This window comes from Doryrhamphus excisus, linkage group LG12 (assembly GCF_037039965.1).
Source record: "Doryrhamphus excisus strain RoL-2023G ecotype Guam linkage group LG12, RoL_Dexc_Guam_v1.1, whole genome shotgun sequence".
Lineage (NCBI taxonomy): Eukaryota > Metazoa > Chordata > Actinopteri > Syngnathiformes > Syngnathidae > Doryrhamphus > Doryrhamphus excisus.
This window is the reverse complement of record NC_136368.1, coordinates 13,263,453-13,289,485: the sequence shown is the minus strand read 5'-3', so window position 1 is coordinate 13,289,485 and position 26,033 is coordinate 13,263,453. Positions and strand designations below refer to the sequence as shown.

At 40.6% G+C, this 26,033-nt stretch overlaps 2 protein-coding genes across 3 annotated transcripts in view; one reads left to right on the top strand and one right to left on the bottom strand.

Annotated features, from left to right (window-relative positions):
• tbccd1 (TBCC domain containing 1) overlaps nucleotides 1–4,281 on the bottom strand; it is a 61,070-nt gene extending 56,789 nt beyond the window's left edge. The window contains exon 1 of the mRNA XM_058083072.2: nucleotides 4,064–4,281. The gene's annotated coding sequence lies outside the window, so the exon portion shown is untranslated. The remainder of the gene's footprint in view (nucleotides 1–4,063) is intronic.
• satb2 (SATB homeobox 2) overlaps nucleotides 1–13,052 on the top strand; it is a 34,969-nt gene extending 21,917 nt beyond the window's left edge. Inside the window, exons 9-14 of one of the 2 annotated variants that reach the window (XM_058083067.2) lie at nucleotides 801–1,013; nucleotides 1,108–1,194; nucleotides 2,238–2,390; nucleotides 4,089–4,283; nucleotides 10,659–10,838; nucleotides 10,925–13,052. In XM_058083067.2, the coding sequence (XP_057939050.2) occupies nucleotides 801–1,013; nucleotides 1,108–1,194; nucleotides 2,238–2,390; nucleotides 4,089–4,283; nucleotides 10,659–10,838; nucleotides 10,925–11,416 (1,320 nt within the window). In that variant the 3' untranslated portion in view covers nucleotides 11,417–13,052. Of the gene's footprint in view, nucleotides 1–800; nucleotides 1,014–1,107; nucleotides 1,195–2,237; nucleotides 2,391–4,088; nucleotides 4,284–10,637; nucleotides 10,839–10,924 lie in introns of both variants that reach the window. The other variant, XM_058083065.2, reaches the window with a different exon arrangement.
• The last annotated feature ends 12,981 nt before the right edge of the window (nucleotides 13,053–26,033 follow it).

Below are 26,033 nucleotides of genomic sequence, written 5' to 3'. Positions count from 1 at the left end.
AAACTAAACGATATCTAATTAATCTAGTTAAGTATGTTTGAGCAATAATGTAATATTTTTTTACAATCAGTGCTCATGCTCGGGTATCTTTGACAATATTTTGCTTACGCTAATCGTGACGGTAGAGTGATGCTAACTTAAGGACTTCAGAATGTGCCAGAAGTAAAATGGGTGATATAATTACAGGTTATCACATGGTGTGATGATCTTATTATCACATACTATTTAATCATGAGCTTATTATCACATATTATTTAATATTTACTATTATGCTAATATTTACTATACTATTTACTATTTAACCGCTGACATGTTGACAGAGCACAGACGGCAGCAAAACAAACGCTGTGTGTTCACGCTCGTGCGCTGTTCTGGTTGTTTCACGGGCACGATACCAGAGCAGCGCGCTCTGAGTGGACAGCTACGGGGGCTGATACTGGACATGGTTAAACTCTATATTTTATCAGTATCACTGCCCTGGGCTTTGACACAGTATCATTTCGGCCTTTTCCCATATCATTCATGGGCGGTTTCTAGGGTACAGGACCAAGTAACACTGTAGTATGTGATAATATGCAATATATACATATAATAGACAATATAAATTGGGTCTACGATAGATATTTTAAATATATGTTGATGACGCAATCTGGTGGTAAAGTATTAAATAGGTCAAATCAATAATTGATGCTTATGTAGCAATATTGTACCCTGAGAGATCCCTCACCTTCGAGACAACATGAAACATTTACTTTTGCCAAGAGGTTGGACATTGTGGTAAAAAGCTCTTGTTCGCTCAGGGTCTGCTGTCAGAGATCCTGCGGAAGGAGGAGGACCCTCGTACAGCCTCGCAGTCACTGCTGGTCAACCTGAAAGCCATGCAGAACTTCCTCAATCTGCCCGAGGGCGAGCGGGACCGGATCTACCAGGAAGAACGGGAGCGCACCATGAACCCTTCGGTGGGCCTACCCGCCTCCAACTCGTCTAACCCCAGCGCTCCTCGCCTCTCGCAGGTAAAACCTGCCTCATAAGGCTGATTTGGGGTTGTATGACATACTGTAGATGCTTTATTTCCATATGCTGCGTTTCCTTTGTGTGTGTGCATAGAAAGTGTGGGAGAGAAGCTTGGAAGAGCAGATAACGCCTGATACCTGGGCCTCCATTTGGAAGAACAAGAATAAGATAACCAACTCGGTGAGCTCTCCGCCATCAGCACATTGTATACGCTTAAGTGAATAATGTCTGCCTTTTTCATCTTTTAAACAAATTCCCTGTATAATGGAACAACAACTTCAAAGCCAAATCACTGTAAACATAATGACGTAATACAGCATTTACAGCAAAGTGAGTGATAAAGATTTTTCACCCCCTCTGATGTTAGGGCAAATGGCCATTCATTCATGGCTCGGGGTGAACGTGTGGGATATTATTTATTATGGCTACATCAGATTATCTCAGCATCGTTTAGGCGTCGGGAATGTAAGCTAGCCAGTCTGTGCACGTCTGGGAGACGACATCAAAACAATGCAAGCGCTCCAAGGTGAACGCACATATTGCAAACAGCTACAACGCAATAGAAGGATGAGAGGCGACAAATTGAGTTTGATCCGCATACTTGACTTTTCAAGAATTCAACTGCATGATGTTAGACAATCACAGCGTATTTCAGGCATCATCCAAAACTTATATGGTTCAGAGAACTTAAGCTCAAATGACATCAGAAAAAATGTCATCAAACCTGATGGAGTAACCACATTTGGCCAATGTTGAACTCTGAAGCAAAGCGGTCAAGACAACAACGGACTAAGGGAATATAGGAACAGGAAAGATACAAAGTGAGGGGAAACGTGATAACGTGATCCAAATAAAACCACACAAGGACAGTTCAACAATTGTTATCCTGGCTTCTAAGTCATTGAATGTATAGAATTTATCAGTTTATGTGAACTCACTATTCTAGGCCTGAATTGATGCATACAAAAGAGTGGACATTTGTCAAAACATGCACCCGTACTGTGCTGCCTGTGTTATTTTTCTCACAAATCTGTTACTAAACTTCGTAAGTTGGACCCACTTGAATTTTATCACACAGCTCACATGCATACCACAAAACTGTAACTTTAGGATGTTTAGCGACTCCGTAATCAGGAAAAAGCAGAAACAAACAAACAAACAAAGCCATATCACACATTCAGGGGACTGACAAGCACTGTACTGTGTACATGACATGTTCGCAGCCAAAGCCATCAGGCCCCGCCCCTGACCTCCCCATCAAGCTGGAATCGCTGGTCAACATCACGTCAGGCATCTATGACGAAATTCAGCAGGAGATGAAGAGAGCCAAGGTGTCCCAGGCTCTGTTTGCCAAGGTGGCAGCCAACAAAAGTCAGGTCAGGAAACAGACAATGCATGCAAGTTTTTTTTTTGGGAGGGGGGGCAACATAAAAAGGGGACATGCTGGGAATAATAAATTGATAAGACAGAGGTGAATGCCAAATAACATGCGTGTGAGGAATGATGCTATTTTGTCGACAGCTTATATGTATCAGGCCAGCCGGGTGTAAGCGTGACAAGGGGCCATATACATTTTCTTTACAGTATTGCATGCTTGTGTGTGTGTGTGTGCACAGTTAGTGAGGGTCCCTGAGCTTGAGGGGGTGGGGAGGTGTCACAGTTCGGTGCACCCATCTGCTGCAGCTGGCCACAAGGACGGAGGGAGCGAGCGCTGATCAGGCTATTAGCGTCGCACGCTGCCTGAGGTGGCTGCTTGAACACAACAGCTGGTGTCACAAACAGAGCCAGTCTAGCAGACATAATTGAATCTTCTCCAGCTTTTCTACCACCCCAAAGCAGCAGCATCATCATCACCACCACCCATCCTGGCTCAACATTTACCTCACACAACATGCATTGGAAACTTATTCTTTGCTGGTTTCCCGTCATTGCATCCTCCCTGCATATAATCTGACGCTCTCACATGAGCTCCGCTTATCTTAAACAGCAAAGACCAAAGATGGAGGGAAAGTGATTGTACAAAGTACTAACTTCTCTGCACTAGTGCATATTTTAAACTGTTTAATATTCTAATCTATATTCAAATTTGAAAATAATTTCTCTACATAATAAGTAATGTCGGTATATCTTCTAGGCTCAAACTGTTGCCATCATAAAACCTTGATTACCAATACAGGCAAGGTTTTAAAGTCACATTTTATCATTCTGAACTCAAGTGTAAAGTGAAGTTAAGCACTGTACAACAAAACTAAAAGTACAAAACCTCTCACTCGATGAAGATGCCTGACAGACTCTTAATCTTTGATGAGCGATACAAGGTCAGGTAGCGGCATTTTACAGGGGTTGCTGAAATAAAAATGTTTTGACTTTTAAAAGCATATTTTCCAGAAAATTGTGGTTGAACTCAAAATTTGGGGCATTCAATACCCTATTGGCAACTCTGATGCTATGTTCCAGAAAAATCTGACATTTCTAACCTCACAATGGCGTTCCTACTCTCAACTTCAACACAAACTGGAACTTGTAGAGGCATTGAACCAGTGGTTCTCAATTAACGTTATCCCTCATTTATCGCAGTTAATTGGTTCCAGACGCAACAATAATGAATTTATGCAAAGTAGGATTCCTTATTTATAAAGCAAATATTTTAGTAACAGCACAACCTGTTTATGACCTTCTAAATACTATTTTTAACATTAGAGCCCTGTAGCCCTCCTTTACACTCACATTACCCAATATAGTAACAAAGTTAGTCTAAGTTAGCTAAGTCTAACTAAGCTGTTGAAGACATAAATAAGGCTGTGTGTTGCAATAATTGTCTTCTGTGTTCACTTAGACATTTTTATGCTTGAAAATGTTTAGTTTAGGCAAACTATATTAAATATTTGCCTAAATATGCATTTGTTTGTTAATAATAGGCCATATTCAAGCACATTAATTATCCCTAATTGGTCAGATGAAATCACATAGCTCTCCCATGACTAAAAGGTACCAAATATGGTGCTTAGACTAATAAAACTACGGTAGTTTCCTTCAGACTCCACTTTACCTATGGTCCATCTGTCTGCTCACAGGGTTGGCTGTGCGAGCTTCTCCGCTGGAAGGAAAACCCCAGTCCGGAGAACCGCACCCTTTGGGAGAACCTGTGCACCATCCGGCGGTTCCTGGCACTACCGCAAACCGACAGGGACATGGCGTACGAGGAGGAGTCGCGACATCATCACAGCGAGAGGCTCCACACCGTGCTCCACCTACCGCAAGACACACAGGTACAAAAAGAGTAAACGCTGTGCCTGGGTGGCACAACAGGAAATGCCACGTTATTTACACTCAACGTTTGTCCTCAAGAACCAAATCAAAACTAGTCCATCCCAAAGCTTTGATCTCCGAAGCCAGTCGGAGGTTCATCGCGAACCTCGGTCCAGATCTGGACCCAGTGATGGCTCTTTACGGACCCGTGATCAATTCAAGTGAATGTCAACTATAACATATAATCATGCTTGTGGACTGATCACAGCGACAGTTTGTGGGTTTAAATACTTATGTTATTACAGTTACGTGACAGCAAATGCAGTGACGTCACTCAAAAAGAGCCAATGAAATTGCTGGTTTACTTGCCAAGCGAATAAAAAATCATGGCGCGCTCAAAAGTAAGAACTATTGATCGTGAAAAGACAGACCAATACATGTTCATTCATTCTGAATCCAGTGTTCTGAAACTGTAGTGTTGGTCAAAAGCAGAAATCTGACGAAACACAGATAAGTCACCGAAGTCTGAATAAATAATGGCGCTGAGAAGCCAGTATACATGATTTTATAGCACAGCATTCACTGTCTATATAGTCATTGTTTTATTATTTAAGGGAAATTTGGTCCAGTTTTCTTTTAAATGCAATTTAGGTCCCAGAATAATTGTGTTGTATGGTGATGTGCAGAATTTCATTACATTTGATATTCATATTAGCTAGACTGTTTAACGCAAAATAAGGTCTGCTGTGAGAAACTCAGTTTTAATTGAAGACCCGTGTCCTAAACTCAACTCCGCTTCTGGAATAAATACAGTAGTACCGTTACAATGGAACGCCCCTGAGGTTTTGAATTCATTTTTCAGCTCAGTAAGGTTTGACTTTGTAAATAACTTTTGCTTTTTCTTTAATTTCTTTGCCACATACTTAAAAGCAGCTACACATGATAACCCGCACGGAAAGCTTCCATAATCTGTACCTATTCCGTCTGTATTTCCTTGGAATTTATTCCACCTGCACGTCCACTCTGCTGTGATTGGTTCCACTCGGATTGTACAGCTAACAACTTGTACAGCTTGTAGCCAGGCACGCCCACGTAAGAAAGTCCGGCTCACTGGGAGTCGGTGTTAGAACAACCTCTCTGAAATCGAGCGTTTAGAGCCATCCCAAACTTCTTTTTGGGCTCACTTCCAAATGGCGAACCTAATTATCTGAAACTCTGGCATCATTTAACACGAAAATATAACATTCTAACAACTTTTATAGGTCAGAAAAGTGGAAAAAGCATAAAGGGTCCTCTTTGAGCTGTAAATATGCCTCACATACTTATGAAACAAGTTTTTAATTTTACAATGTATATGTATTCACCACTGATGAATGATAATGAGTGATAGAACAGACGAATCAGAATCACAGGCTAGCGTGTCTCACACCAACAATGGTGTGTTCAAGGATGTGAGAAAAAATATCAGTGAAGCATGAGGCAAAAACATGTATCGTATATACTTTATATTTATCACTCAAGACTGAGCGATTATATTTTTTAACATTTCATATGATTACACTTGCATTACAATTTAGAATGGTAATGTAATGTAATGTAATGTATTGTGATGGTTGCAATATGACCCAGGAACACATTCTCTCTATTTCCATTGGTTACCTATGAGGAAAACTGTTTAGAAATCTGTACAAATTGGATGTCAATCAGCTTTATGATTTCTGAGGTTCCACAACCAAGATTTGATTCATCTTCCAAACAGCCAACAACAACAACAACGGCGGCAAAGGGTCAAACGTCACAGTGTCGTTAATGCAATCCAGACCCGACAGGTCTTCCCAAACCACAAGACCCTCCCCTCTTGAAGTACCACGCATAGTAGTAAACCACGTGCGGGCTTTGTATTAAAAAGACAGGAAGGAAGCTGTGGTGGCACGACGACATTCCCCTGCTCTACTGGCACAAAATTGTCCCTTTTACCGCATGTGGTGAAAAGCTTCTGGTTTATTAATGGCAAAGGAGGTGTAGTATATGTTTAATGTATCTAAATAATTATATACAATATAAAAGACAAAAATATATATATATTTGTCTGCTTCAGCTAGTCTGCAACCATATACACCACACATGTGTCCCATCTGTCTCACACTCAAAGTTGGTAACGTGAGCGCTACTTTGTCTTCTGGACAATAGTAGGCAACTTTATAACAAGAGACGGCACAATAGAAATTAAAAATGGATGTAGAGTTCAGTGGAGTCACACAGAGATGATTGTTTACGTTTGGACAGCATGTGCAGTACATTTTTTTCTTCTTCGTGAAGGGGCTTTGGGACATCTCCGACTGTGTGTCTATTAGCTGTGCAGGTGTGTTAAATATGTGTGTGTGCGTGCACCCCCCCACCCCAACCTCCACCAAAGCAGCATCACAATTCTTCCTGACTGACATGGCCGCGCTGCTCGCTCCACAGCTCTTATTCATATGGCGTTTGCAGTTAAGTGCGTCCCACAGCTAATTTGGCACAGCCTGCCCTTATAAATTATTTCTTTATTGTTTATGCTAAATTGATTTCTGCTGCAAGGCTCTGTGTGTGTGTCGAGGCAGCATGGACCCCAAGAGTCCAGCACTACAAGAAGAAAAAAAACTATTCACAGTACTTACTAAATTTACTGTAGAAAAGATGCAAAATGGACGTCACACACAAAATGATGCTTGTCGGTGGTTTTGTCACGGGAGTCGTTTATGTTGGTATTTCTTGGTTAGTTAGCAAGTTAAATATACAAGTTGTAGTGCCAATGATTGGACTCGAAAGCGATGTATTCACCAAGCAGTTCGGTTCGACTCAGGCTTACATTTCTAGTGGGTGTTTTGAAGCAAAAATTTATGCATTAATCAGTGTATCAATTTATACTCCTTTGGAGTCCCGCTAGAGCCTCAGAATGTTGTTTAGATGTTAAGAATTTGAATTTTGAAAGTTGGACAGTTTGGGCAGATGTTTTAAGAACCTTTAAAATGGAAATGCTTTAAATGGAATGTTTTTAGGATCATAGTACATGAAGATAACACTTTCTCACTGAGAAACATACTGGTCTTTAGTTGTAGACAAAAGGTATTGCAAACTATGCCTGTCATGATGGCCCCTTCTGGTTTCAAGTGTGCTTTATGATTGGTTTGAAGCTTTTTTGCATCGCTATTAGTTCATGTCAATGTCATCTTGTGTAAACAGAGTTACAGATTCCAAATTACAACCCGATAATTGGAGCACATCACAAAAATGATTGCTTCACTAAGCTAAAAATTTCCCCTCCACTGTCCTGGTGGCCTCTTTTAGTCTTCTGTAGGGTACAGCCTGCCTATTTTTTTTTTCTTTTACTCACAATTAATGTAACCGTTTAATTGCAGATACATGGAAGAAATACCACACACTGAACTAAAAAAAAACAACTCTGAGCAGACCTGCACACAGCACCAATGTCAGCTTGTCTCGCGAACATCTCGTTTTTTCATGAAAATATTATTTCACAACAACAGAGAAAAGTGCACTGACTCATCCACTCCCCATGAAATCCAACCAGACAAACACACACACAAAATAATACTCTGAGATTAAGAGCACAGGTTATGTCACGCAAAAAAACTAACAGAAAAGTGTTTTTTCTCTTCATTATCTATTTATCGCTGTGTTAATGGCGTCTGTGGTGGTCACACGTGTGCAGCTAGCCCCCACCTCACACTGCAAAAAGGAAGGAAGGACAAGTGCTCATTAAGGAGAAGATAAATATTTGATGTTGTATAATTCTTTTATCGTTCTGTGCCGTAATTTGCCTCAAATGCAGAAAAACCTGATGTGATGAGAATTAGTGTACCTTGACATGATCACGCCATCATAACGACTATAGACCAGTCAATTCAGTATGAGTTGTTCAAGGATTTCAAGGCTGTATTGTCACAAAAAAAAAAAAAAAACTTTGAAAGGAGCTTTGCACAAAACAGAAAATAGGATAGCTAGGACAAAGTTGTCCTGGAAATATTCCACCTTTACAAGGGTTGTATTAGAGCCGTAACAGAGGCGGCATGGTCTGTGTGTTAGGGAATGCCATAAGTCAAAGTCAAGTCAAAGTCAACTTTATTGTCAGTTATGCTATACATGGTCGATATACAGCATACATGAAATTTCAGTCCTCTCGGACCACTGGAGAAGCAAGTAATGAATAAAATTACAAAAACTAAACTAAACTAAACTAAATAGATAGCATTTTATGCTGGTAGTGATCTCGCACAGATCTAATAAACAAAATAAGGGAAATTCTTCTGAATATAAATAAATTCCGGTAAGCCTTCAACTGAATTTCTCTTTAAGAAGATGCCGATCTTCTCAGAGCAAATTGTATGAAGGATTTATTTTCAGAACCTAATTTTCCTGGAACTCGCGGTGCAAAAAGTGGGAATGAACTAGGAGGAGGTGGAAGCGAGGTGTTCCTGGCATCCTTTGAGTTTGAATTGGCTGAGCTTGACAGAAGCCTTCTTCATCTAATCATTCATGATGCATTAGACCTGAGCTGCGAGGAATGGGGGGGAGGGGGTGAGTAAAAAAAAAAAATAGTTTTAAAAGGAATTTCTCTACATCTAAATGTCTAAATATGTCACTTTCCATTAAAGGGGGCAAGGACGAGGTAGGGAGGGACAAGCAAAACATATCAAATTCCTCTTAGTTGACCATTCCCCCCCCCTCTGCGATGAAATAGGCGCCTGCCCTAGCCATTATTTAAGTAATACCCTGTTATTATTGAAGAGAGAATTACTATTATCTTTACGTGGCTCCTTTAATTTTTATGCGCCACAGATTTATAGCTGGACATTCCAGTGGGGAAGGCCCCTCCCTGCTCTTAAAGCAAGCGGGGCAGGACACCACCACAACACTCTCTCAACACGCCACCACCTCCTGACAAACAAGCAAAATTCACCGTTTGATCCCAGCGCACTCTGACAGGCACATTCCTGATGCCACCCGCATTGTCTCCACTTGCAATCATTTTCAGTCAAGAAAGTACGTACATCCCAGTAAAAAAAGCATATCTGTACCCACATTATGTTTGCTGTATTCATGCTAAAAATGTCACTGCTATTTCTATGTTATGTTGCTGTGGACAGAACATTGCATATAAGGAAGCCATTGTGGGTTTTGGAATTAACACGCTAACATGTCATATTTTGTCACGCAGTACTGCACTACAAAAAAACATAAGTGTGTATATAGCTTATGTAGCATAAACCGCTCTCAGGTTCACTGGTGAGGATGTCATCTAATCTCCAGTGGAAGATACACTCTAAGGTTAAAAAGTAATGGGGTGTCTTTTTAAAATAGTTCATTCAGTGTTGAAGTGAATCAAATTTGTGAATTTTTAAAAAAGTGTCTTTTTTTTGTCAAGATGGGAAGGATGACAGGATGACAGAGGAATGACAAAATTTATAATATGCAAGGTTATGATACCATAACCATAATTTCAATTTTTGATCTTAAGAGTTAAGTGCGTTTGATTCTAATTGATGATCATAGGAAGGTCATTCATGCAAAATAAGTGATACCTGGGTTTTTGTTCTTAATTTGTTCCAGAAGGTCAAACAAAAATCAAAACGTACAAAAAACGAAGCAATTTTTTCTTGAGGAAATGTTAAATGAATCTGTTCCTGACAACCAAAAATATTAACAAAAAACAATGTCAAATTATGAACATTTACAGTCACTTTCACCTTCTTTTTCCGCATTGTCTCCACTTGCGATCATTTTCCGGCAAGAAAATACGTACATCCCAGTAAAAAAAACATATCTGTACCCACATTATGTTTGCTGTATTCATGCTAAAAATGTCACCGCTATTTCTATGTTATGTTGCTGTGGACAGAACAATGCATATAAGGAAACTATTGTGGGTTTTGGAATCAACACACTAACATGTCATATTTTGTCACGCAGTACTGCGCTAAAAAAAATCATGTGTGTATGTAGCTTATGTAGCATACACCGCTCTCAGGTTCACTGGTAAGGATGTCATCTAATCTCCAGTGGAAGATACACTCTAAGGTTAAAAAGTAATGGGGTGTCTTTTTAAAATGGAGAGGTGTGTAAAGTTCAGTTGACTTCAGCTTCACATTAGGTCAAAGGTACATGAACACATAGTAGTTAGAGTGTCAATCCGTCAGGCTGGTTAATAGACCATGACACTCTGTGGACTGTGAACACTCTCACCCTGGTGTAACAGTGCGGCACTGGCTACTGTGTACACCAGAAAGACAAGAACATTTTACATCAGAGCATTTAGAAAAGATAATGTGAATCCCAAAAGTCTTGATCAGGGGTCATTGCACCCCATTAATTAGCTTTTTTGTCTGTCTCGCCAGGCGCTTCACAGACCGCCTCCAACCCAAATGAAGGAGCACCGCTTGTCCCCGATGCGAGAGGAGCTGTTATCTGTCCCCACTACCGAGGAGGCTTCTCAGACTGCGATGACAGGAGCTGGTGGTCCACCTAGTAGTACTGGTCCTGCTGGTAGCACCAAGAAGCCAAGATTGCGCACAAAGGTACAGTCGACTTTATATCTAGAAACATAAAATTCAGTAGTGAATCCAGCTAGAATAAATATTCTCTACCGATCTACGCATTTTAGATTTCACTGGAAGCCTTAGGCATCCTCCAGAGCTTCATCCAGGATGTCGGCCTGTACCCAGACCAGGAGGCCATCCAAACCCTGTCAGCACAACTCGACCTACCCAAGCACACTATCATCAAGTTCTTCCAGAACCAGCGCTACCATGTCAAGCACCACGGGCGCCTCAAGGAACTGAGCGATGGAGCTGCTGCCAGCGGAGGTGTAGATGTCAGCGAATATCGTGAGGAGGAGTTGCTCTCAGGCTCGGAGGATCCAGAGTCCAGCGAGGACGGGGCAGAGGAAATCTACCATTCAGAGGGGAGCGGTAGTAGTGGGAGCACTGGAGGGCTGAGCCAACCTCCCACTTCCTCCAACTCAAGCCAGGCGTCCTCTGGGAACAACTTGGTTCAGGAGGAAGGCAAGGACAAAGGGCATGCCCGGCCAGGTGGCTCCCTAGGTCCAGGAAGCTCCTCATCTAGTCCCAGAGAGCAACCGGACTACCAGAGGTAGAGACGGCTAAACAGAATAACGGAGAAACAGCGAGGGGACTAGGAAAAAGTCTCAGACATTGTACAGTTTATGTAGGCACACGAATCACAAACCACTGGCCAGAAACATTTCATGTTGACAATCGAACTTTCGACTTTGGCCCTCTGTGTAAATGTGAAACATCTCTTAACTTTTCAAGGTAGAACAACCGAAGAACCACTGAAGATCCAGAGAAATGGGCTGCCAGGGTAAGATTAGCTCTAGCCAAAGACAATTCTGTTCCCATATTAACTCTGAGCAGCACAGTCACTTTGGATCCTCATGGACTTGGTTTTAGGACCCTCGGAGACCTCTTATAAAAACCTCAGGACACACGCTTGTGTTGCTAATGCTGTTCCTTGCCTGAGAAGACGAACCTCGCATCGTCCCTACCCCTGGAGAATCACTACCGATCCTATCTAGCACTTAGGACTACTTTGTAGATGTGATGTACCCTTGCCAACCCTCATACCCTAAACCCCTTAAGCTCCATATTCCCTTGCTGAGACTCACAAAATTGTGAGGTTAATAAATGAATCACATGATGGACTGTTTTTGCAAGGGGACCAAAGTCAAGAGGATATACTGTAGCGTGAGGGACACTCTTCCTCCCTGGCGCCACCCACGTGTGGCAAAAACGCCCAAAAAACAGAGAGACTCGTGCGAAGACTCAGCAGCCAAGCAATCAGTCACTTTACGAGTCTACCCCTTCCATGCTTCCTCACAATCTAACCCCGCCCATTTTTTTTCCTCTGCAATTGATGCCCATGGTGTTGTGTCTAACCACGCCTACCCGCACTTAAACTTCACCATCCCTATTTATTGCTATCTTTATCCATGGTTATTATTATTATTATCATTATTGTTATTATTGTTATTATGGTGAGGATTGATAAATGCTATTTTTAATTTGTATTTCCATGTTTTCTTTCCGACAACGGAAGTTATTTTGATAACAAGAAGGGAGAATATGAAAAAAGAAGCAGTTACTGAGTGGTAAAAAAAATAAAAATAAAATGCTGTTTTGTGTTATTATTTTGTAAAAGCAGCATCCAAAAAAGAAACAAAATAAAAAATGGAACTCGTGCTTTACTTTGCTGCAGTGGATGACAATCGACTATTTTGAGCCATGACAGGAAAACAAACTGTGGCTATTCTATTCCTATCCTTCACTTTTAATGTCTGTATATACCCCAAAAGCGGGATAAATTGTTATCGGTGTATGTATATTTTTTATTTTGCAAAATAAGTGTTTGAGCCAGTTTGCAGAGGCAGTTTTCCTCTTTCCTGACATCAGTTTAGTTGTGTCAGGCAAATGCCATCGTTTGGAGTATTTAAGAAGGAGGAGAAGAAGTGAAAACTTGTTTTGTGTTCATCGTCTGGTGCAGTGGTGTACACACATGTTGAGAATATTGTGAGAATGGATAGTTTTTTTTCTCATGAGCGTCTAAGTCGGCTGCTAAACTCCAACGGATGACCTGCCTTCTAATTATCACATCAACACACAGATCAGATATTGTTGCTTTTCTGTAAGACAGGAATCAGGGTTAAATACAGTTCCGATGAAATAGTTCATTCAGTGTTGAAGTGAATAAAATTTGTGAATTTAAAAAAAAAAGTGTCTTTTTTTTTGTCAAGATGGGAAGGATGACAGGATGACAGAGAAATGACAAAATTCATAATATGCAAGGTTATGATACCAAAAATTTCATCAATTTCAATTTTTGATCTTAAGAGTTAAGTGCGTTTGATTCTAATTGATGATCATAGGAAGGTGATTCATGCAAAATAAGTGATACCTGGGTTTTTGTTCTTAATTTGTTCCAGAAGGTCAAACAAAAATCAAAACGTACAAAAACCGAAGCAATTTTGTCTTGAGGAAATGTTAAATGAATCTGTTCCTGACAACCAAAAATATTAACAAAAAACATGGAGAAACAATGTCAAATTATGAACATTTACAGTCACTTTCACCTTCTTTTACTTTACTTTCTACTTTGGAACACTTTATCATGTGCAATGTTGCACAGAAACCGAAGAAAAATGTTGTTTTTTCGAAAACCAAAACATACAAAAACAAGGCCAATAACCGAGTTCCAATAACCGAGCCCTGAGGAACACCAAAAGCTTGTTGAATAAAAAATAAAAAAATATAGCGAGTTGTAGCAAATAATTACAACATTTCAAAAATAAAAGAAGTCACAGAAAAATCCATCAATATTAATGGATTACATTTAAGTGGCATCAAAACATATTAAGAAGAGATGTTTGAGCCCCCATAACAAGTTCCAATCAGGACACTGTATCTTAGTAAATTACAAAATACGTATTAAATATCAAAACTTACATCAGACAAGGTGTTAAAGATCAGATTTTTAACCGATTAATTTAATTGGTTTTTGAGCACAAATTGAGTTTTCATCATGTCAAACACAATTAAATTGATTGATATTATGGGGACAAGTAGTATAATGAAAAAAAACAGGTTGCCAATAATAGAACCCTGATGCACTCCAAAGTTCTGAGAATCAATCTTGTTTGCTAAAAGAAAATACTTATAGCTATTTATAGTAAGAATACAAAAAGGATTGTTCTGTCATTGAAAACGTATTACACTAAGGAGGTCATAAAAAGTGTCTCTAATGAAATCCTGAACCCTCAACTCTGGTTGTTTGCCCCAAGATTTTACAAAACGTTACATAGTAGCAGCTCTATGATTTAAAGCTAGGAGTGGCGTATCTTTAGGAGGGCAATTCATTAACCGTTAGGAGAAACCAGAGATTCAACAAATATGAAGCCATGGAAATGGTACATAAATGGAATAACAGTGAGGTTGCATTGTCACCGCTGTCCTACTTCACAGGCCTTGTGACATATTTGCTTCTTATGCAAGAGTTCAGCAACAGTTGAGGGGAATAGTATCAGTTCACATCCTGAATATATGAACTTTCAAACCTACTTATTGCCTCTTGTCGTCAAGATAGTCACTTTGGCTCCAAGTGGAGTCTGTGGCTTTGTGGTGGAGATGGATGGGTCACGGAGGTTTCTGTGAAATGGGCCAAACTACCTTAGCTAAACTGACTCAAGATGGGCTGTGGTTCACATTTGAGGACAAAGGAAGCAAATCCCACTTGGACCTGTCAATCAAGGGCCATTTTACAGGCATAAAGTTAACTTGTGGTGTTTTTTTTTTTTTTGCAGTAAGGTGAGCAAAATCATCTAAAAACGGGTGACACAATTGCACTCGGATTACTTTCAAAACGCGGCAGGAGAGGAACAATCATGGCGCTTAACCTGGGTGCATCTGCAAACAATAGCCCCTAAGGGTTGGTGATGATCTGGATGTTAGAATAAGGAAGACAATCAGCCCATGCTGTGATTCCGTCACAATGGCGTGATTACACCTGCTGGGATCCACTGATATGTAATGTATGCTTCCCCCGCCCCAAGAAAATAGAAGCATCTCTGCATACTTGCTGCAAAACAACTTGGATTCATCCAGTGTACAAACACGAACATGTCTTTTTTTTTTTTTTACAATTTACCTCTTCAGCTTTTCCAAACAATACAATAATATCTTACCAGTACATAAAGAGATCAGGCATCTATGGACAAATGTACTGTACATCCGGCCATCACAGGTTTTTTTTCTGCTCAAGACCTACGTATCCTATTTTAGAAATGCGGTGCCTACAGGACCCCTAAACATGATTGAAATATGGAATATATTTGTCTACACTGACATACTGCACATACACTAATTCAAAACAGACACAACATCAATTTATTCATTCATTCATTCATTTTCTACTGCTTATCCTCACGAGGGTTGCTTATCCTGTCTTCGGGCGAGAGGCGGGGTACACCCTGGACTGGTCGCCAGCCAATCACAGGGCACATATAGACAAACAACCATTCACACTCACATTCATACCTATGGACAATTTGGAGTCGCCAATTAACCTAGCATGTTTTTGGAATGTGGGAGGAAACCACGCATGCACGGGGAGAACATGCAAACCCCACACAGAGATGGCCGAGGGTGGAATTGAACCCTGGTCCTCCTAGTTGTGAGGTCTGTGCACTAACCACTAGACCGCCGTGCTGCCCTACATCAATTTATGATAACAAAAATGAATCAAAAAGAAGGCCGAGTGGTTAGCATGTTGACCACACAGTCAAGAGAAGACCAGTCAAAATCTGCGTTCGAATCTCCACTTAGTCATTCCTGTGTGGAGTGTGCATGTTCGTGATTTGCAACTCCAAATCATACTATACGCGACTAATTAATGATCACTGCAACACTCAAAAAGCTGCTTTTTAAGCTCCAAAAGTGTTGTACAAAAGCCAAGAAAAGCAAAAGTACACAGCCACACAAGATTTATTAATGATGGCTTGAAGTTATTAATTAATAAAGCAATAGTGGGAGATTTTCTATTGAGTCGCTTTCCCACAAAAATACAAATAAAACATATGGTTTTCTGAAACAGTTCTAAAAAGGAATAAAACGCCACTCAAAAGAATTTAGCGGCCCTACAACTTTTTCTGGTATTTTTATTAGCTCGGGTCATGCACACAAAACCTGTCATCAATTTCTTCTTTTCAGCAAGAATGATCCTTTACTCAAAATAGATGTTTACCCGATTCACAATGTCCCGAGAAGCCAGACGTCGTGAACAATGATTCGCTTTGTTTAAAACAAAGCTTGGTCGGAGAGAAAGCAGGAGACAAGCGAGGGAGACAACACCGTGGCCGCAGCAACCAAACATTGCTTCATTTGTACGTGTATGCAATCAGAGGAAAACCAGAAATGAAAAAATACACTCGAAGAGCTTGTTGTGGGTAAATTGACTAGAAATTATGGATGACAATGCAGCTTCTTGTGTTTCTATAAGAAAAATAATGTGACTTTCCTAAAAGGAGGCCACTATTTAAGTTCCAACACTGTAAATAACTTTGCAAATGTACCGACGGGCCAGCCACAACAACTACTTTCAAATGCTAATACTCATTTGTGTGAAAGGGACATTATGCAAGATAAAGCTAATAACTGGTCAGCAACTGAATTTAACTGCAAATGTTTCACATGCCCGCCATTTTGTTCTGAGACAAAATCGAGTTACCGCAAGGCCACAGTGGATGGTTGTGGAAATTAGAAAAACAAACTGCATCAAAACAGTTGCCTGCCTTATTTTCCCATCAATTTTCTGGCCTCAACCTCAAACAATAAATATTATGTAAAGAGACTAGATTTGAATGGAAATACTATTCTCACAAGCTTCAGTTTGCCAGCATCTGAATATTCCAACTAACACTTTGTGATATCTAAATAAACAAATATGGTTGCTATCCAATGAAAGTATCCACATACCACAAATGTTAATCAGTCACATAAAATACATATGTGAGGAAAAACTGTTATCAGAAATCATGCACCAAAACTGTGACTTGTGCTCAGTGCATAAAACATCCATGCCATAACGATGAATGTATGAGTTTAAGTCCACCATAAATCCATGGTACTTCAATAGAATACAAAATTAAGGTCACTGTTATGGACAACGCTTTGCCGTTTGACCGCCACTTCTAGCAGCTAATGGAGATACTTCATCCAAAACTCAACATAATCAAATATGTTTTTATTGGTTGCTTAGCTTTAGGTATACTGTACATCAGGGGTCTCAAACTCAATTTATCTGGGGGCCACTGGAGCTAGGGTCTGGGCAAGGCTGGGCCGCATCAGGTTTTCCAAAAACCCTGGAGCCCTGGAGACATGACAAAACATGACTATAGTCACATTTATACTTTTTTTTTATTTACAACATATTGCGCAACTGCAGGGTCTTGAGACACATGCTAACTCGCAAACTAGAGAGCCAGCGACCTAAACGGTAGCCTTCAAGTTATTTCCTTTAAACTTAAATAGCCAAAAACTTACCACTTCCACACGGATAGGGAGGATAACTATTAACAGTTATTTAACCTTTAACATGAACATTAATCAAACATAATAATTTTTTCTGGGTACATGATACCATACAGCATCCATATCAAACTTGCACGGGCCGCACTAACATTAAACTTTCATATCAAGGCGGGGGCCTCAAACTAGTGTCCTGCGGGCCACATTTGGCCCACGGGCCGCGTGTTTGAGACCCCTGCTGTACATGTTTTTTTTTCGAAGACCAATATACAGTGTAAAAACATAACATGCTAGACTGTCCATACTATCCACTAAAGTGGTTGCATTTTGTTAAGTTGGAGGCTACTTCCTAGTTCCTGTATATGCACTTTTATACAGATCCTCTCCAAAGCAGAATGAGTTCTTTCTTGGCTCATGTGCTGTGGATTTTTATTTTGTTTTTTCTGCATAATTCTTTGCAATATTTAGTCAAACGTTCGGCTTAACCAATTATGAACAACAAAGTTAGTGGTGGCAAAAAAAAAACAGTTGCACAGTACTGTACATTTGCCTTTGAGAACGTTCTGGAAACATCAATGTGTTTTCTCCTCATGCGTTCACACGCCACAGCCTCGCTTATTGCCACCATTAGCCCTTTGCGGCGAGCACCTCTGGTTTTCATTCAGCGCCAAACAGCCCCTCATCCCTAAATCTCCTTATTCAAGTCATTATTCGCTCAATTGACGGGCTTCAACCCCCCCTCTCCTCAGGCTTCAGGTCCTGTCGAAGCTGGTAGTCATTAGAAGACACACACACAGTGGATAAGTGGGTGCAGAGCGGCGGGGTGTCACAGCATTTAAACACATATCAGCCTCCCAGTGTTAAAGAGCAGGTCTGTCAGATGTTGGATGGGAGTGGGCTCTCCTCACAGATAAAACAGACAGACAGACAGACAGTACTGTCACACCACAAGACCACCCAAAGGTCTCTTGCGGTCTTGTGTGTGGAGCATCTGCCCCACTGAAGGCTTATGGGAAGTATGAATTTGACCTCACAATGGGAGGCTTTTGAGAAGGGGGCAAATAAAAGCTTAAAGACTCAAGTGTGCTTTCTTATTGCTATATAGAAATCACAAATAGCACCAGTATGTCAGGGAAAAAAAGTAAGACTCCAAATATGAAAGTAAATTACACATGGCTTTGTAATGGGCATAATTAAAACGATGAACGAATATCAAACTTTGAGACTCCATTTTATTCCGACTGTAGCTTGAGCTGATCATAACAGCGTTATAAAAATTTCAAACATCCGTCAACTTTGTCTTAATGCCTTCTTAACACATTTTTACCAAAATATGGGGAATAATGTGCTCAGTCAATCTCTGACTCTTTCACAAAATTTAAGTTGTTGTTCGTTTAAGTTCGTTCTTAGGAGGGTGGTTCAAAACAAAGGAGAGCTGTATCTCAATTGACGCTCTTCCATACTAAGTGCATAAGTACATAAGTACATACTAAGTGCGCTCACACAGAGAAATAAAGCAAAATGCAGTTCGCCATCAGCACCAGATGCTGCACTCAACACACCCCAATTGAATGTGCTTCAACTCTAAGCATGCTCAGTAGTCACCATCGTGGCTACCTAACGAAAGAGAAGAGACTAACTCGAGTGGTTGCAATTTACAAATTAAAAACAGGAGGTTACGCATTGAATGGAAATCTTAACATGCACATATGTGCATGCACACATACAGTGAAGAAAATAAGTATTTGAACACCCTGCTATTTTGCTATTTCTCCCACTTAGAAATCATGGAGGGGTCTGAAATTTTCATCGTAGGTGCATGTCCACTGTGAGAGAGATAAACTAAAAAGAAAAATCCAGAAATCACAATGCATGATTTTTTAACAATTTATTTGTGTGATACAGCTGCAAATAAGTATTTGAACACCTGAGAAAATGAATGTTAATATTTGGTACAGTAGCCTTTGTTTGCTATTACAGAGGTCAAACGTTTCCTGTAGTTTTTCACCAGGTTTGCACACACTGCAGGAGGGATCTTGGCCCACTCCTCCACACAGATCTTCTCTAGATCAGTCAGGTTTCTGGGCTGTCGCTGAGAAACACGGAGTTTGAGCTCCCTCCAAAGATTTTCGATTGGGTTCAGGTCTGGAGACTGGCTGGGCCATGCTAGAACCTTGATATGCTTCTTACGGAGCCACTCCTTGGTTTTCCTGGCTGTGTGCTTCGGGTCGTTGTCGTGTTGGAAGACCCAGCCACGACCCATCTTCAATGCTCTGACAGAGGGAAGGAGGTTGTTCCCCAAAATCTCACAATACACGGCCCCAGTCATCCTCTCTTTAATGCAGTGCACTCGTCCTGTCCCATGTGCAGAAAAACACCCCCAAAGCATGATGCTACCACCCCCATGCTTCACAGTAGGGATGGTGTTCTTCGGATTGTACTCTTCATTCTTCTTCCTCCAAACACGCTTATTGGAATTATGACCAAAAAGTTCTATTTTGGTCTCATCTGACCATAAAACTTTCTCCCATGACTCCTCTGTATCATCCAAATGGTCATATGCAAACTTAAGACGGGCCTTGACATGTGCTGGTTTAAGCAGGGGAACCTTTCGTGCCATGCATGATTTCACATCATGACGTCTTAGTGTATTACCTACAGTAACCTTGGAAACGGTGGTCCCAGCTCTTTTCAGGTCATTGACCAAGTCCTGTCGGGTAGTTCTGGGCTGATTCCTCACCTTTCTTAGAATCATTGAGACCCCACGAGGTGATATCTTGCATGGGGCTCCACTCCGATTGAGATTGACCGTCATGTTTAGCTTCTTCCATTTTCTAATGATAGCTCCAACAGTGGACCTTTTTTCACCAAGCTGCTTGGTAATTGCTCCGTAGCCCTTTCCAGCCTTGTGGAGGTGTACAATTTTGTCTCTGGTGTCTTTGGACAGCTCTTTGGTCTTCGCCATGTTACAAGTTAAAGTCTTACTGATTGTATGGGGTGGACAGGTGTCTTTATGCAGCTAACGACCTCAAACAGGTGCATCTGATTCAGGATGATACATGGAGTGCAGGTGGACTTCTAATGGGCAGACTAACAGGTCTTTCAGGGTCAGAATTCTAGATGATACACAGGTGTTCAAATACTTATTTGCAGCTGTATCACACAAATAAATTGTTAAAAAATCATGCATTGTGATTTCTGGATTTTTCTTTTTAGTTTATCTCTCTCACAGTGGACATGCACCTACGATGAAAATTTCAGACCCCTCCATGATTTCTAAGTGGGAGAAATAGCAAAATAGCAGGGTGTTCAAATACTTATTTTCTTCACTGTACAGTTCTAAGGCTCTAATAATGGTTTAAAAAAGTATTCACACAGTCTGAAAAAGGTTTTCTATGGGCTAACTACAACAATTTTTGATTTATACGGAGTCCTACTACACCACGTTTGTGTCTGGAACCAATTAACTGTGATAAACTAGGGATGACTGTACGTAGTAGTTCAGTAACAGACGTGTTTTCAAAACTATAAGTCGCATTAGATCGGGAGATTGGTGAACTTGCTTACTGGTAACTTTCTTGTTGGACTTGTTGGCTTGTTATGTTAATATGCTATTGTTAATGTGTTGCGCTAATATACCACCTACTTACGCTGTTAGTCTGAGGGCTATTGTGAAATAAAATTCAAAATAAATGCTTATAGTCCTATGTGACTTATATACGTTTTTTTCCCTTCATGATGCATTATTTTGATTTTCTGCTACAACTGGAAAAAGTACATAGTGTACATAGTATACAAGTGAGGTACAGCAAAGTACAGTACAGTAAATTGCATCACAGCCGAGATGTGTGTGTGTGTGTGTTTGTTGTTTGAGTATGAGATTGACAGGTGTGCATATACCCCAGGGCTCATCAGGCAGCTGTGAGGGCACCACTGTGGACTATTAGGTCTGAAAGAGGGATGATTAGAGAACATTAGGGGTGAATAGCGGGGGCACATCTGCCGTTGCTATTATTATTACCCACAATGCAGCAGGCTCGCTATGGAGGATGCTCCCACACCTGTGGCCTCCTGCTGCTGTGGCTTAAATATAACCTGACTTCTGTCTGTAGAACCTGGTTCTGAGACCTACTGAGGGAGACAGAAATCATGACTTTGGTTTGTGTGTAATCCTGCTAAGACTAAGTAACCTCATCCAGTCAACTACCAACACAAAATAGAGAGGAGGGATGGAGCATAGACTATTCAATTTTGGCAAGAAGCTCACAAAAAAACAACAAAAAAAAGTTGAATGCAGTGAAAATTAACATCCTTTTTTCAGCAGGTCAGATGTGTCTCCTCTGATCTAGGTCTTTGTCAGGCGAGATCTTCAATATGAGAAGGCAAACAGCTGCTGTGATTAAAAATAAATCACACTCAGCATTTCTCTAAACCCTGGAATAACTAATCTGGACTGGGACATGAAAGATGCATGAGGGAAAATGTGATGATTGCGTCTATCCTCGGAAGATTAAAACACAAAACGGCGGGTGCGACAAACAATGAGGTGGAGAAAAGTTCCAACGCACAACAATAATGCAAATCAAATTAGTTTATACACTCACTTTGGTCATAACGATCATAAATATGCTAAGATATGGCTCAACTACATAAACGGATAATGGAAAGTAGATCATACATACAGAATACATGAATACATACAGGTAATTAACTGTACTTACAATACTGTAGTAATACACAGTCGAAGTGGGGAAAAAACTGATTTAATAGAAATATAGCACCCAAAGATGGGGGCGCCGCAGGCTCTGGCCAGCTTCCCCCGGGCCACGATGGCGAGCGAGGAGGTGGCAGGTGTGTGCAGGCCGCCGCCTCAGGCTGTCCCTTGGTGCAGACCTCCACAGAGGCTAGCAATGATGCTCACTGACAGAGCAGCTAACTCCCTCCAAAGTAAAAAAAAAATACAAACCTCACCTTATAGAACGTGAACTTATACGTATATACTTTAGAGTAGTTAGTGGGGAAAAACCTGTATAGCAGTCTAGATTTACTATGAATTGAGAATGAGTCCACACAGCGCCATTATTGTCGAAATAGCTGGCAACACAAGTGCGCAGCAAAATAATTGTGCCATGTATTTAGTCAAGAACAATGGTGGTGTAGCGCACAAATGCTACCAGCACCGGGATGCTGCGGTTCATTGATTGGAAGCATGAATTCCAACATGTAATGTGGCATACTGTAAATAAGAAATTGGGTCACACGTCAGTTATCCAACATGATAAGGAACCCAAACACACCTTCAAAAGGTTAAGTGCTTTGCTGAGGAAGGTGAAGATGGAGTAGCGTGGTATTTCTCTTCCGGCATCGGGGAGAAGGCTCTGCAGCATCTGCTGTAGAACAACCAGGTTTAGAGACAGCTACTTCCCACTGGCCATCAGATTGCTCAATGACAAATAAGCCCCTCTACCTGCCCACACGCACAACCAAAACTTTAAATTCATTCATTCATTTTCTACCACTTTTCCTCACGAGGCTCGCGGGGGGTGCTGGAGCCTATCCCAGCTGTCTTTGGGCAAGAGGCGGGGTACACCCTGGACTGGTCGCCAACCAATCACAGGGCACATATAGACAAACAACCATTCACACTCACATTCATACCTATGGACAATTTGGAGTCGCCAATTAACCTAGCATGTTTTTGGAATGTGGGAGGAAACCGGAGTACCTGGAGAAAACCCACGCATGCACAGGGAGAACATGCAAACTCCACACAGAGATGGCCGAGGGTGGAATTGAACCCTGGTCCCCTAGCTGTGAGGTCTGTGCGCTAACCACTAGACCACCGTGCCGCCCCAAACTTTAAATTATTGTTATTTATTCTAAATGATTTAAATTATTTGTACAAATTACTGTTTACGCTGTACATTGTTGTTCATATTTGATGTAATCTATTTATTCTCCACATTATTATGTATTATGTATTATTTATTATTACACGGGAGCCAGGCAACGACATTTCGTTGGCAATTTCACTGCTGTGTTATTGTGCAATGACAATAAAGAAAGTCTATGTCTTAACCAATAACCTGTGCAGCTCTGGTGAATGCCCAAGAAGATTAAGGCAGCGCTAAATAACAATGGTACTCACACTAAATATTCACATTTTAGACAATTTGGAGTTGTTCATGTTCATTTGGTCGGTATACTCACTCACAGCAACATAGACAATGGCGGCTGTATGCTGACTTGCAGCAAACTGTCATTTACAGTATGTCATCCCGGCAACCTCACCTTCCATATTAAAAAGCCCCAAAAACAAGACGGGCAGCAGGGCTGTGGATGAGTAACCAGCATTTACCAATGTCGTGATGAACTCTCATCAGGCATTAACTGCATCAGTAGCCTATTGAGGCACGTGTCCCGCTTGAACAGCCACCGGTCACTTATTGTCCTGCGTGTGTTTATCTTAATACCTCCAAACGACCATTTTTCACAGATTGGTAGGACATGAACATCATGCAGCCTCAACCTCCCGAGCTATTCATTCAGAACAAAGACAAACAAGACAAATTCAAATATTTACTACGGTGAAAATAAGTAATGAACAATAACTGTGTCTCCCCTGCAAGTTTTATTGCCAACATGTGACTCTATCAAAATCATGAAAATGTGGCCTCTTTAATGTACATTGCATGTTTTTCTCTCAGAGAGAAATTGTCATTATTCACAGATTATCGCATGTTGTACACGCACACACGCGCATATTTTGAAACATTAACATGATCACACACTGTATTCAATATTCATCACCACAAGCTGCCACATAATGGGCTCCCTCTGTTGAAATAGTTAAACAGATGACAGAGCATGAGTGACACACACGCACACACTCTCAGCTTGGGTAAAAAAATGAAAGAAAAACTAGTACCGTATATTAAAACACATACAATGTCAACCATATAAGAAAAGCTGAGACTCGGGCCGAGAAGATGTAAAAAGGCATGACGACCACAATGGGACATCCTACAACCTTATACGTTCAAGAATATTGATATTGCAATGTATCATATGGTTAATGAATGTTATTTGTTCAATAAGTTTTCTAATATCTTAAAAAAAAGTTGTTGGCATTTCCCCGTGGGGGACCAAAAAAGCACATCTTATCTAATACTGAGTCTTATTCTCACAGTCCAGTATCAGTACGCCAACATCTGTTATTAATACTACTGTTGTCTAACTTTTTGTGAAAGCCAAAGCAAAAAGCTATTTGTACAAATACACTTTTTCAAAAAGGAATAATGCAATCTAACCTCTTAGCGCCTCTATTTCTGCTATGAACAGCTTTGGGGATGTTGACAAACTGTTGAAAAGGACATGATACACCATGAATAATTTTATAAAAAAAATAAACGAGATGTGGCTATGTTTGTGTAATATCAGACAATGGTGAGAAATGTGTGATTTGAGAGATCTAAACTCATCCAAATTGAAGAAAGATACAATTTTTTGCCCATGTGAAGTCCTTTTATAAATACAAAGCTTGAACCTGACCAAAAAAAAAACAACTGTGACCTACGATCACAGTCTACGGGGACAATGTGGAATTCAGTACCAAAAAGCTGTTCCGGGATGCATGAAGATGGAGACGTGTGTACGTGTTGGTGCTCAGATCTCGACTATGCCCGGAGAAAGGTGTATTAGCTCACCTGCTCCCCTACTGTCACGCTAAATTAGCCTTCAATGAGCACGTGGACGCACACACACGCTCTCAGAGAGACGATAGCAGCGATCGAGTGATGACAGCAGCGATACGACTTTGGCCGTCTGCTAAAGGACGTCTGTTGATGCCAGCTTGGATAACATTCACAGCTCAGCTTTCAAACCACTCCCACCCCCCAACACGAGCATGCAAACACAACACACACAAGCATACACATGAGCTCCAGTCCAGTGACTTTTATCTCCTTTTTTGCTGGGGATGATAGAGACCCAAACATCTAACCCAAAAAGTGTAAATAATTACAGGGGTGTCATGTCAAATTTATCAGCTATTTTTTTTGTAGTTCCGGCCACACATGCTTCTCAAATATAATGAATCTGTTGCAGGTTCAAACTTTACTGTATCAAATGTAAATAAAACATTTTATGCACAATTCTAACATTCTTAACCCTCATGCAAGTGTAAAAAGAGATGAACCACTATCATTGTTTCATTAATAAAACTCATAATTTTCTAATAAATGAGGGACGTACCGTGATTTGCATCACAGATATACAGCAAAAACAATAACTTTTATTGATATAGTGAATCTCAAAGAACCCATGAATGAATAAAGTGTTTGATGTATGCACGACTGTACCTGTATATATTTGTGTGCGGACTAATGACTAATGAGGACTAATGATTTGCGTCAAATCAAATAATTGTTTTAACATTAAGTTTACAAGTGTATAAAGAAGTAAATCACTGCTGATACAGTGAAAATAAAAACTCAGTTTTAATGAGATGATGGCAATGTCAGAAGACACTGCATGTGAATGCTTAAGATATGAAGAAAAAACTGAAATGGAGGTGGAAAGGCATGAACGTCAAAATGCAGAAAGATTATAGAAGTGGAAGCAGGAGAGCTGAAGCTGTTCTGTAATGGCGCGGAAATGTACTGAAACACTGAAGTG